Raw genomic sequence first — 13276 nt, 5'->3', positions numbered from 1 at the left:
TTGATAACCATCTTTATGTTAAACCTGAGAAATGTGAGTTTCATGTGACCAAGGTTCAGTTCCTGGGATTCATCATCAAGCCTGGCCAAATACAAATGGATCCTCAAAAGGTTCAAGCTGTTGTGGATTGGCCCTCCCCCTCATCGGTAAAAGAGGTACAGCGTTTCCTTGGCTTTGCCAATTTTTATCGCAAATTCATCCGGAACTTCAGTACTGTGGCGGCTCCTTTATCTGCTCTCACCAAGGGAAACACAACCAGCTTTTCTTGGGGACCTGAAGCAGAGTTGGCTTTCAACAAACTTAAGAAATATTTCACCTCTGCACCTATTCTCATTCTCCCAAACCCAGATAGACCATTCATCGTGGAAGTCGATGCTTCAGATGTAGGGGTTGGAGCTGTATTATCCCAGAGAGGAGAGGACAACAAGCTGCATCCATGTGCATTCCTTTCCCACCGCCTTACACCAACTGAAAGGAACTATCATGTAGGGGATCGAGAGTTACTGGCAGTCAAGTTAGCACTTGAAGAGTGGAGACATTGGCTTGAGGGGGCCAAACACCCATTCCAAGTACTGACAGACCACAAAAATCTGGAATATATTCAGCAGGCAAAGCGACTCAACCTCCGCCAGGCACGTTGGTCCTTATTTTTCAATAGATTCCAGTTCATCTTGTCCTACCTCCTTGGCTCTAAGAACCTAAAGCCTGATGCTTCGTCCCGAGCATATGTTAAAACTCCACAGGAAGATTGTGTTGCACCAATTATCCCAAGTTCCAAGATATTAGCCCCTATCAGGTGGAATCTGGAAGATACAGTAAAACAAGCCCAAGCCAGAGAACCAGACCCAGGAGGGGGGCCTACCCACTGTCTGTTTGTCCCTAAAGCTGTCCGCTCTCAGATCCTCCAGTGGGGACACTCCTCTCGTCTCACTTGTCATCCTGGTACCTCACGCACTCTTGAGTTCCTCCAAAGACGATTTTGGTGGCCAACTATCAAGGAGGATGTGACCACATTTGTGAACGCATGTCCCACATGGAACCAAAATGAAATCTCTCACCGCTCTCCTCAAGGGCTATTGCACCCTCTCCCCATACCTCATAGACCTTGGTCCCATCTTCCCATGGATTTTATCACTGGTCTTCCAGTATCACAAGGCAACACCACTATCATGGTCATAGTAGATAGATTTTCCAAGGCCGCCAGATTTATTCCTCTGCCTAAACTACCCACCGCAAAACAAACTGCTGAATTGGTCATAAATCATGTGTTCAGAGTCTTTGGAATTCCACAAGACATCGTCTCTGATCGAGGACCCCAGTTTTCCTCCCGATTCTGGCGGGCTTTTTGTCAATCTCTGGGGGCTACAGTGAGCCTGTCTTTGGGTTTCACCCAGAGTCCAATGGACAAACTGAGCGGCTTAACCAAGATCTTGAGACTACACTGAGATGTATGGCAGCTAACAGTCCTTCCTCTTGGTCTTCATTCATCATGTGGGCAGAATACGCACACAATACCCTTCGCTCCTCTGCAACAGGCATGTCCCCTTTCGAGTGCCAGTTTGGTTACACCCCTCCACTATTCCCTGAACAAGAGGTGGAGGTTGCAGTTCCCTCTGCTCATCAATTTGTTAAAAGCTGCCGCCAGACATGGAAAAAAGCCAGACTCAAGCTCCTTAGGGCCTCTCAGCAATACCAGCACCAGGCTAATCGCAGACGCAGACCTGCCCCCACTCTGCGCCCTGGCCAAAGAGTCTGGCTCTCCACTAAGAACATTCCCTTGCGGGTGGAGTCCCGCAAACTTTCCCAGAGATTCATTGGCCCCTTCAGGATTGCCAGGAAAGTGAACCCAGTTACCTATCAATTGTACTTGCCTAAGTCTTTGAAAATTAATCCAACTTTTCATGTCTCCCTGTTAAAACCTGTTTTGTCTTCTCCTTTTCTTGCGACAGGAAGACCTCCTCCTTCTCGTATCATCGGGGGCCAGCCAGCTTACACAGTCCACAGAATACTAGATGTCTGTCAAGTACGTGGGTCCCGGCAAGACCAGTTGTCCTGGAGGGAACGTCAGGAGCCTTCCTAGAGGGAGGGGTCCTGTCAGAACCTTTATTTTGCAATGTGTTATTTTGGCCACTAGAGGTCCCCAATGTGATGTGCACTCACGTCAACATTGTGCCTTTTGTAATCAGTGTAATTGTTTTCACATGTTTCTCATTCTGGGCTGTCTATTTAAGCTGATCACTTCCTTTGTATCTTTGCTTGGTTATTATTGTTCCTAAGCAAGTTGCTGCCGTAAGTCTGCTCTAGTTCCAAGATCTATTCTTTGAAAGTATTTTTTGAATTGTTTTCCTGTGAATAGTTTTTACAGTTTTTTTCTCTGAGTTTTTGTTTTGGAGACTATTTTACTATTTTTGACCCGTTCTGGTCTGAGGATTTTCCTGTTTTGTAACCTAACTCTATACAAAGGATATTTTGTTCCCTTTTGCTGTTTTTGTTGAATAAACTCTTCTGAGTTAAGTTTACAAGGCGTCTGACTATGGGCTAGGTGCACAAGATGGCGCCGGTGAGCTTCAGCGACGCGAGTGTGTGCGTACTTATTTCTGGTCTTGCGACGCTCGCATTGACTGTAAGGGAAACTTACATACGAAACTTGGCTAGATGTATATAATTAATGATTTTCAAATTTAACAGCCGATAGTGGGATATCAAAAACATGGGGAAACATCCTCCCTATATTTTGCGTACCTCTGTGTGGAAATTCATCAAGATACAACGCGGAGATTGCTTTATTCTTCTGTTGATTATGCGGATCAGGGTTAGGTCAGGTCCACAGGGATTTCTCCTTTCAAACACAAACCACTCAAATATGCAATACTTTTCATTTTCGAAGAGCTGGTTTTGTTCTGTTATGTAAGATAAATGTTTCTGACTGTCAAACGACGCACAGAGATTTCTGATAAAGCATGTTTTATTAACTTTATTTGATAACATAATTTATAACTAACTGTACAATTAAACGTAATATAATTATGGTAGGTTTGCCTTAAATAAAAGATCGCTGTTTGCATTCATGTGTGTTTTTATCTGTTTATTTGTTTTGTGAAAGATCTGCAGCATAAATTATTATCTGTCTATGAGCAGCCATGTATATTGTTATTGTTTTGCATTAATTATCAGATTAAACAGATATTAAAAATTAGTCACGTATTTTTTACTGTGTAAAATAATAAAATATGTTGTGAAAATAACGATGAAACAGACTGATGTATGTGTACAATTGAGAAATGGATACTTCTGAAGATAAATTGCAGCCCATGTCTCACGAGGTAAATATTTAATATATTAAAATAATAATAATAATAATAATAATAATAATAATAATAATAATAATGCAAACATTTTCGAGAAATAAGTAATTTGTACATTTACATATTTGGTAAGATAAAATACATTATATAGCTGTGTATACACACCATGAGTTCAACTTTCATCTCGTGAACAGTAGTCAACATTAGTGTATTTAATTCATTCACCAGACCCAAACATACACAAGTTTCAAATCCACTGGCTCAGTTAACATTTGTAGTATAGTGATAATAGCAGTGTATATCTTATTTGCATATGAAGTGATATTATAAATCCTGTTAACATATAGAAGGTAATATTTGGACTTCTCCGGTTCTCTGCACTGACTTTAAGCACAACCGGAAATATCTACGCACACACTCGCAAGACCGGAAATCCAAGATGGCGGAGATATGCAACTAGCCCATTGGGTTCAATTACCTCCTGTGGCTCAGTGGTAGAAATTAAGACTCTGGCATCAGAGACCCAAGTTTGAGCCCCGGTCCTGACAAACAGAGGAGTTTTCTTATATGGTGTCTAAATACTTAAATACTTGATTTTATTGTTGGATATGTTGATGTAGATTTCATTTTATAGTGGAAAGATGTTTTTTTTAGGTACAACTGTAAACTTCAAAGATAAACAAACAGATCTGAATTTATTTTATTATTTTTATTTTTTATTTTAATGACTACATTTCATATCCATAAATGTACATTTTCAGGTAAAAAACAAACAAACATGTTTTATAGCATTTAAAAATGAGGTGAAATACTATATTGAATCTATATTACCCTCGAACAAACAAAAAGCTATACGAATTTTGCATGTACACTTTTTAATGTATTCCTATAATTTTGTTTACATATCCCCTAGCATTCTTCTTTTTTTTTTTACTGTTACTGTGTGTTTTGTATGATTGTGCAAAAAAAAAAAAAAAAGAAACAGATCAAGGGTAAAATATAATTTACTGCTAGTTAGAAAGAAATGTCATTTATTTTGAACATTTGATATGGTGGCTGAGAAAGATAAGCATCCTGCAAAAAAAAAAAAAAAAACATTTCGGATATGTGATGCAAAGATGCACAGACCACATTGGAATGCTTAATGAGCATTTCTTTATTTGTGTTGTGAGAATCTGCAGCGAGTTTCTGCATGTGGTTGTGGTGTGCAATGGGTGTTGTCAAATTGATGATGGTTTCTTTTTTGCAGGTTTTTTTATTTTTATTTTTTATTTGCATGTGTTTATTCATATGCAGTGCATTAGGCATTAGTCACATCAGATGCTTTTAGTCCAAAGAAAAAATTATATTGACAGAAAGGGTTTGAAAAGCTTTTCTCAATGCATGAAAGCTGAGCAGGACAGTTGTGGGACTGACATTTATTTTTAATATTAGGTATGATAGTGACTGAATGTATTAAAGATCACTTGAAGTATAATTAGTTTACTAAATTAAATGGTCTTTCACTTTTATGGAGTCTGAACAAGGAGAGGTGAATATTTACCATGATGAAAAAAAAAAAAAAAAGCTTGATATTAATTGAACATAACTGTGTCTGTATGGTGTCCGTGAACAGAATGTTGATGCTGAAACAGGAAGTTGTTTTGTCAGTCAGTATATTTTTGTATGTTCCAATAGCACAAGGTTCACTCAGTCTCAAATTATCAGCACAGAACTCAGAAGTTTTATATCTAACATATCACACTGCAACTACACTGGATACATCCTTGTCTCGTTTCTGGTAAGTCTTAATCTCTTCTTGTTCTTTAGTTGGTTTTTCAGAAGTACTGTTTAGTTTGTTGAGCTGTAATGTGCTTGCTAATACTGTTTGTTCAGTATTTTGAAAAATCTTGATCAATGTGCATTTATTCATAGGGCTAAATTAATGATTTCCATTAGTTTATTTTTTGTAATTTGTACAGATTTACAAGTGTGTTTTCCCCTCTGGGACGAGCATCTGTTAATGAAGAGATGGACACTGTGGAGAAAATCATTCTTTTCTGCTTTCTCTTACAAGGTCTGATTTCCATTCCCTTCTTCTTCTTCTTCTTCTTCTTTTTCTTCTTCTTCTTCTTCTTCTTCTTCTTCTAGTAAAGTGTGAGATGTTCAGTGTGACTTAGAATATAAATTAACTAGATAAACATAAGTACTAAATTATCTAGAAAATGTACAAACGTTAAGTGCTTAACTACATGTAGCCTACATACATGAAACTATACTGAAACTTTTAATTCAGATAGTGACTCACACACAAAATGTTTGGGATCTCATTCAGTATGCTAAATTTTTCAGTTATTATTAAATAGTATGTTTGAGGACACTTGCACTGTTTCTGTTGTTCTGCTAATGTTCAACCTCTATAAATGATGCTTTTATACAATTAAATGTAAGATAAAAAAAAAATAATAAAAACATAATTTTTTTCATAGCCGATCAGAAATGTGTGTCTGAATGCTTCAGTGTTTATTTCTGCTTGTGTTTAAATGCTTTTCATCGTGTGTGTGTGTGTGTGTTGTTACTGTAGCTGTTTGCTGTAGAGATTTCAGCATCAGTCTGCCAGAGAAGATCAACGCTCTCAATGGATCCTGTGTGATCATAAAGTGCAGATTTGAGATTCAGGAACAATATGACAAAAATCTCACTGAAAGAGCTACAGGACAGTGGCTCAAAGATGGGGCCAATCTGAAAAACAATCTAGTGTTTAACTCAAGCACATCAAGCCAGAAATCCTCCATGAAAGGGAAAATAACTGGAAAAATAAAATAAAAGGACTGTACCACTGTTTTTTATGACCTCAGATCAAATCACAGAGGTCAATATTACTTCAGGATTGAGGATGAACATACACTGAAATGGACCTATACAGAAACAAGTGTTTCAATTGATGTGATTGGTGAGTGACTTCATGACTGGAAAATATTATAAACTGTAAATTGTGATCTAGTACAGGACAATAAAATCTCTTTCACAATCACTATCTGAAATGAACATTTCAAATTGTGGCGATGATAGTATTCCTCCAGAATGTTACTTTGTAATCAGCATATTCATATATACAAAATAAATGTGTGTTTGTTTCAGACTCTCCCCCCAAACCCATAGTGCAGCTGTATGTGGATCAGAAGAAGGTGAAGGATCAGGAAGAGGTGTTGGAGGTGTTGGAGGGGAGCTCTGTGAGTCTGCGCTGCTCTGCTGAGACTCTCTGCTCCTCTCCTCCACCAACTCTCACATGGAGCTCCACTCCCAGAATCCCCCTCAGTGAGAGCAGCAGACGAGAGGAGCTCATCTCTGATCTGAACTTCACTGCTACTCACCGTCAGCACAGAGTCACTTTCACCTGCACTATAACCTACCAGCTACAGGACCAGAACAAAACAGCACAGGACAGCATCACAGTACATCTTCAGTGTAAGATGTTTGTGGCATCAGTTCTTTTCTCCACCATAAGATGTCCATGTATCACTTCATTCTCACTTTCTCTTTTTTAGATTCCCCTAAAATCTTTTCATCCTCCAGCTGTACCAGGACTGATGTAACTGTGTGTTTCTGTGAGGCTGATGGGAATCCCTCTCCTGAACTGGAGTGGCATCTGTCTGGACGTCCTGTCACTAACTCTTCAAACACGTTCATCAGTGAAGAGCGATTGAGCAGCACAGGCTTGAGGAGCTCCATCTCTCTTCATCAGTCTCTCACACACACATCCACTCTGCAGTGTGTCAGCAGAAACATTCATGGCACTGCAAGTCAACTCTTTCAACTGCCTTCATCTGTTCCATGTAAGTTTCAGTTCTGTGATTCATCCTATAAAAGACAAATTGAACATGTTAATGTAAAAACGTGTAAATTTTTCATTCATCAACTGAGTGACTGAGCTAATCTCTTACTTGTCAGATTGTTCGTCTTTCCTTGCCATTATAGTTTTTTTGTTGTTTAAAGATTATGATGTGACTTGCTTGCTCTTGTTTTACTGAATCAGTGAATCTTCAGTTGTTTTCCAAACGCTCATTTATTCTTCTTTAGGTTTGAATCATCTCTCCGTGCTGATTGGAGCGGCTGTTTTTGTGGCTTTGGTGGTCATAATGATGTTTGTCATCATATATACATGTGTACGGTAGGTGCATGACATATATTAAGAATTAAGAATGATTTAAAGTAAAATAACAATTGTAACTAAGTGACTAAAAAGAACATAATTATCACAGAATAGGTTTAGCATATTATAATGACTTGGTGTATTTTATAGTGTATTGACATACTGTATATTCCCAATAAAAGTGATGTACACAGTTATAGCAAGATAAATATTTATACAAAGCTGGATTTCATAATATAGCACTTGTTTGAAATATCATAAGTGTGAACAGAGAGCAAACTTTTTTGGAATTCTAAAGGCTAATAAACAAAGTCTTAAGCTAAAATACCAGATTCTGTGTCCATCATACACTGCTTGATTTTCTGTGAAATCTACAAACTGCTATGACTGGGAGAACCCAAATCTGCAGACGGCTACTGAACTTCGGCGACTAGCATCTAATCGTTCAGATGGCAAATCAGTGCAAAAGTGCTGTAGTTTATTAGAGCCTTCAAGCAAAATTAATACCTATAATAAAACAAGAACATGCGTTAGTCTTAAACAACTTTGACAAGGTTGTTGCAAAATATATATAATTTATTAACATACCTATTATTATTTTTAACTTGTATATTTTTCCCCCAGATTGTCCACTATGCAAAAGGTGAGTCTTTTATTTCACAGTGGATATGTTAATGCAGCATGATGATGACGATAAGGGTTTTGAAGAGTGTTTCTGTTTTCAGGCCCTGAATGAGGCAGCAGGAACGTATGCATCTCTTCAGCTCTCTGCTCCACCCTCTGAATATGAGACTTTGAACATTAAGAGAAGTGACACACAATAATAAACAAACAAACATCTGATTTCCTCCTTTGTCTGCTTAGGTCAACTGTACTTTCAAGATTTCTATTATACATATATTTTCACATAAGATACTGTATGCCTTAGTATGCTGTATGAGTATGAAGACCAAGAAATACTAGCAGCAGTTTATGAATGTAATTTCTTTGGAAATATATATTTAGTGGATTTTTTTTTTCTTTTTTTGTATGTGTATGCATTGTAGTTATTGTTTAATACAATATAACTGCTTTATGGACTGTTAAGCTGATAACAAATTTGTTTTTTTCTTTGCCTTCTAAAATATTGTTTAGTAAATTTTAAACTTTTTTCAATTTAATAACTCATACAGTTTATTTTTAACTTTCTGCTGTTGACAAAAGATGATAATCATAAATAAATGTAGCTGTTGATATAAAGAGAAATGTCACAGCTCTTTAGGTTATTGTCATATGAACCAGTATATTCTAAACATATATAAAAAGCCAAATGTAATCTGTAAAATGGCAAATGTTGTATAAAATAAGTAAATCATGAGTTCACAGGCTTTTATAACATACAGTATGGTGCAGATAAAAGTGATTTCACCAGTTTACATGTAGCTAGCTACAAAATGTGCACTCTATTAAATGAAGAATTTAAATGTTATTTTAATAATTGATGGTAAATAAAAACAAACAAAATATACAATTTAAAATAAACACAAAAAGTATTTTGAGAAGTATTTGATAAGTGATATGAATAGTAAGTGATAGTAAGTGATATGAATATCAAGTTTCCTCTGCTGGGTTTTTTGTTCTTGCGAGGAACTGACTTCACAGCCACTACATTTACATTACATTTAATCATTTAGCAGACGCTTTTATCCAAAGCGACTTACAAATGAGAACAATAGAAGCAGTCAGGTCAACAAGAGAACAACAACAGAATACAAGTGCCATGACAAGTCTCAGTTAGTCTAGTATAGAACGCATAGCCAGGTGTATATAATTTTTTTTTTTTTTTTTTTTTAATTAAATGAAAAAGACAAGAAAAGGAAAAGTACTGGTGTTAGTAGGTTAAGTGCAGGCGAAAAAGATGAGTCTTTAGATGTTTCTTGAAAAAATGCTCTAAAATGCTAAAATGCTCTCTGACCCAGGTTGGCCTGACAAAAATAAAGCACCAAATAAAGAAGTAGAACCGGAACACATGGTTTTCAGAAAATAAATTAGAAAACTTTCACAGAGCTGAAATGCTGCAAGAAAATTTTCAGCACTAAATCAACTCTGTCAAACTTTTCTGTCATTCCACAAGAGAAAGAAGGGGAGTTCAGAACATAAAATACAAAAAAATGATGAAATGAAAAATGATGAAAGTTTGTTATAAGTGCTTAAAATGCTAAAATGCTAATGGCACGAGTTGCTGTTGAGCTTTCATTTCGTCTAAGTCTTTCATTTCGTCTAAGTCCCATTGAATAGGATTTACGAACAACTTTGTGGGTAAGATAGGCTCTGGCTCCTCTGGATTCTCTTCCATGGCGTACAGTTGTTACAGGGTATCCGCTCGGGTGTTCTTGGATCCAGGGCGATAAGCGATCTGAAAATGAAACCGAGTGAAGAAAAGAGCCCAACTGGCCTGGCGAGGGTTAAGTCTTTTGGCTTCTTTCACATATTGCAGGTTTTTGTGATCGGTCAGCACAAGAAACGGTTGCCAGGCTCCTTCCAACCAGTCAGTGATGCGCGGGTCAATGTATTAATAACCCGCACCCGACTGACATTTTGACCTGCCCGCTACTCGGACCGCAAAAAAATAAAAATAAAATATTGTATCCAACCCGCTTCCTGACCCACATTTTTAAAAAGCAGCAAATGCTCATCATAGCGTCATTGGGCCATAGGAACGTAGGCAAAACTAACTATTTTATTTTATATTATTATTTTGTCAAGAATTATAAAAAATCATCAGTAAACTCATAATTTGTACTAAAATAGTCTAGTCTGGCTGTCTATTTGTATGTTTCTGCAAGGTCAGAAGACATTGAGGCTCAGGTTTGTTCCGATCTGAGCTCGTGAGCGGAGAGCGCATTTCTGAATATCCCGATCTGCTTGGTTATTCTGTGGGTGGCCTGCTGGTTCGAAAATATGCAAGGAGTCATTTAAAAGTTTAGTAATAAACTGGTGTTTTCTGTGTTGCTGCAAAGATGAATTTGACAATGCAGACTCGCCATGAATGCCAGAGAGAAATGCACATTTCATATGGATTACATCATCAGAGAGTAGCCCGTTTATTTTGGTTTGAATATTTTCATTTAAAAGAAGACATTTCAAGCTTTCTGTAATATATAGCCTATATTTCTCAAATCTGTGAGGCACAAGCCGAGTTTCGGCGCCCTCCAGATCACATGCAATGCAAGTGATCATGCCGGCGCCTTATTACATTGTCTGCTAGGCTATATATTTGCTTATTTATTAAATACGGGACCCACTCGGCTGTTCTCTTCAGAAGCCGAGCGATGAGCTGCTCCAGCACCACGAGGTCGATGATGTGTTCCATGTCACTTCTTTCGGCCAGTAGCCACTTGCGGCAGGAGTCCCGGAGCTGCTGGGCCATCGCGAAGGGCCGACCGGATTCCCAAGGTGAATGGAACCGCTGGCGATGCTGCTCTGGGGTCCGGCCGACCTGCTGAATGATAGCCCTCTTCAGGTCGTCAAAGACCAGGATGCTGCCAGCCGCACGCTTCCCCTGACTTTTCGAAAAGCTTTAGAAACACTTCCAGGTCGCCCTGTGGTCCCATTTTGTGGAGGGGTAGGTGAATGGGAACTGCGGACGGTCCCGTGGCCTCGGCACCAACCTCCCGGTCGATCCAGCTCCGGAACCTCTCGCAGTCCTCCTGCTGGGCTTGTAGGATGGTGTGGAACCACCGTTCCTGATCAGTTCTCAAGTCCAGCAGGGCCTGATGTTGCTCTTGGTGCAGGGCCGCGAGGGATGAGATGACATCCGCAAATGGCGTGGAGGATGGGCTCTGCATGGCAGCGGCACTCCTCCTTCCTTTCCCGGGTTTCGGCACCAGTGTAGTACGTTCGTAGGAGGAAAGGGAGAGGACAGGGGGTCGGATGGACTGCTGACAAGTTTTTAATAATAAAACAAAAAGTATTTTTTACAAACATCAACGGTGACTTTTATTATGACACTAGCGTGCACACTATCGCCAAACGCTTCCGGGTAACTCCTTCCGGTTCCAGTCAGCAGTCTGTCTCTCTCTCGACTGCTTCTGTCTCTCCTGGCGTTTTATACTCTCTCCACCCCAATTACCGAAACAAGAAACAGTTGTTGATCGTTTCTGTCCAAACCACTCACTTACCATTCGTCTCCTGATTCTCTCTCCCGCTGCCGACTTCGCTAAACCACGCCCCCCCTGCCACAACAGGCAACTGATTGATAAAACATTGATCAAAATTAAGATAATATTTATACAAAACGAAAATCTTTTAAAAAGAGTTTTCTACAAAATAAAACTTAATGAAGCCGTCAAAATCATGTTTTACCAAAAACAGCAACGTTGCTCTCCATGGAGTCTTCTTTGCCGCCTCCATCTCTACGTGCAGATGAGCTCGTACGTCATCTTCATGCCAGTTATTCAGCCAATAAAGTGTAGGCCTATGTATTTCAAAAATGTGTCTAGTACTATATAAATGACAAAGGTTTAATTGCCATTTTTATTTCAAAGGACCCGACCGACCGCGACCCGAATATCATAAAAAATATTTTTGGATGACTCATAACCGCAGGCAAACGCTCATTTTGGATCAACCCGCGCATCACTGCAGCCAGTGTCTCCATTCTTCTAGCGCCAGCTTCACTGCAAGTTCTCAGTTACCGATGTCATAATTCCTCTCTGCAGGAGACAACTTTTTAGAGAAGAAGGCACAAGGCATGGGTTTAGTGGCGTTTTCAGAATACTGGGAGAGAATGGCCCGTCACCTGTCGTGGAGATGTCCACTTCAACTATAAATCTTTTTTCAGGATCTGGGTGTTGTAACAAGGGATCTGTGGTAAACGCCTCTTTCAGTGTCTGGAAAGCTTGCTCAGCCTCGGGGGTCCAGTTAAGTACCTTGGGTTTTCCCCTTAAGAGAGAGGTAAGTGAGGCAGTAATCATGCTATGCTGGTTAATAAATCTGCAGTAGAAATTAGCGAAACCCAAAAACTTTTGCAGTTCCTTAATGGTCTTTGGAGTAGGCCATGAGGTAATTGCCTGGGTCTTATTGTTGTCCATCTTTACCCCCTCTTTGTTTATCGTGTAGCTGAAGAAATCGATGGACTGCTGATGGAAGATACACTTTTCGGCTTTTACAAATAAGAAGTCTCTAAGTCGTTGAAGTACTTTGGCCACATGGCACTGGTGATCCTTTTCATTTCAATGTCATCAATGTATACAAGAGCAAACCATTCATCCATGAAACTCTGGAAGACGGATGGAGCATTAACAAGGCCATAAGGCATCACAAAATATTTTTAGTGGCCAGCAGGGGTGATGAAAGCAGTCTTCCACTCATCTCCTTCTCTGATTCTGATCAAATTGTATGCGCTTCGTAAATCCAGCTTCGTGAAGATACGGGCATCCTTGAGATGTTCGAGGGAATATGAGATTGGTGGAAGAGGATTACTGAACTTTACCGTTATTTTATTCAAGGTTCTGTAGTCAATACATGGTCTCAACCCTCCATCCATTTTAGGAACAAAAATGGGGAAGTGGATGGCCGGATGTATCCTTGTCTGAGGGCTGCCTCCACGTATTCCTTCATAGCTTCCTGTTCAGTGATGGAGAGTGAGTAAATTCGCTCACTAGGAATGCTCTCTCCTGGAACCAGATTGATTGCACAATCCTGTGGGCGATGCAACGGAAGCTTGGAGGCTGCTAAGGGGTTAAACATCTGCAAATGAGGCATAACAATGTGGGATATTGACAGTCTGGTTTTCCTTGGGGCTTTCAATGGACGTGGAGTGAACAAGTAGGGTGACAGGCTGACTTTCAACTTTTGA

The 13276-nt window shown here is 39.3% G+C and overlaps 1 protein-coding gene across 1 annotated transcript in view; it reads left to right on the top strand.

Moving 5' to 3' along the window:
* The window catches only part of LOC127973643 (sialic acid-binding Ig-like lectin 13), a 52897-nt gene extending 44616 nt beyond the window's left edge, over positions 1–8281 (top strand). Inside the window, exons 5-9 of the mRNA XM_052577386.1 lie at positions 6473–6752; positions 6833–7120; positions 7365–7455; positions 8062–8080; positions 8163–8281. Of these exons, the coding sequence (XP_052433346.1) occupies positions 6473–6752; positions 6833–7120; positions 7365–7455; positions 8062–8080; positions 8163–8261 (777 nt within the window). The 3' untranslated portion in view covers positions 8262–8281. The remainder of the gene's footprint in view (positions 1–6472; positions 6753–6832; positions 7121–7364; positions 7456–8061; positions 8081–8162) is intronic.
* Positions 8282–13276: the final 4995 nt, after the last annotated feature.

The sequence above is a fragment of the Carassius gibelio genome, chromosome A4 (assembly GCF_023724105.1).
Source record: "Carassius gibelio isolate Cgi1373 ecotype wild population from Czech Republic chromosome A4, carGib1.2-hapl.c, whole genome shotgun sequence".
NCBI classification, from domain to species: Eukaryota; Metazoa; Chordata; class Actinopteri; order Cypriniformes; family Cyprinidae; genus Carassius; species Carassius gibelio.
The sequence above is the reverse complement of the archived record's forward strand: the minus strand, read 5'-3'. Positions and strand labels throughout refer to the sequence as shown.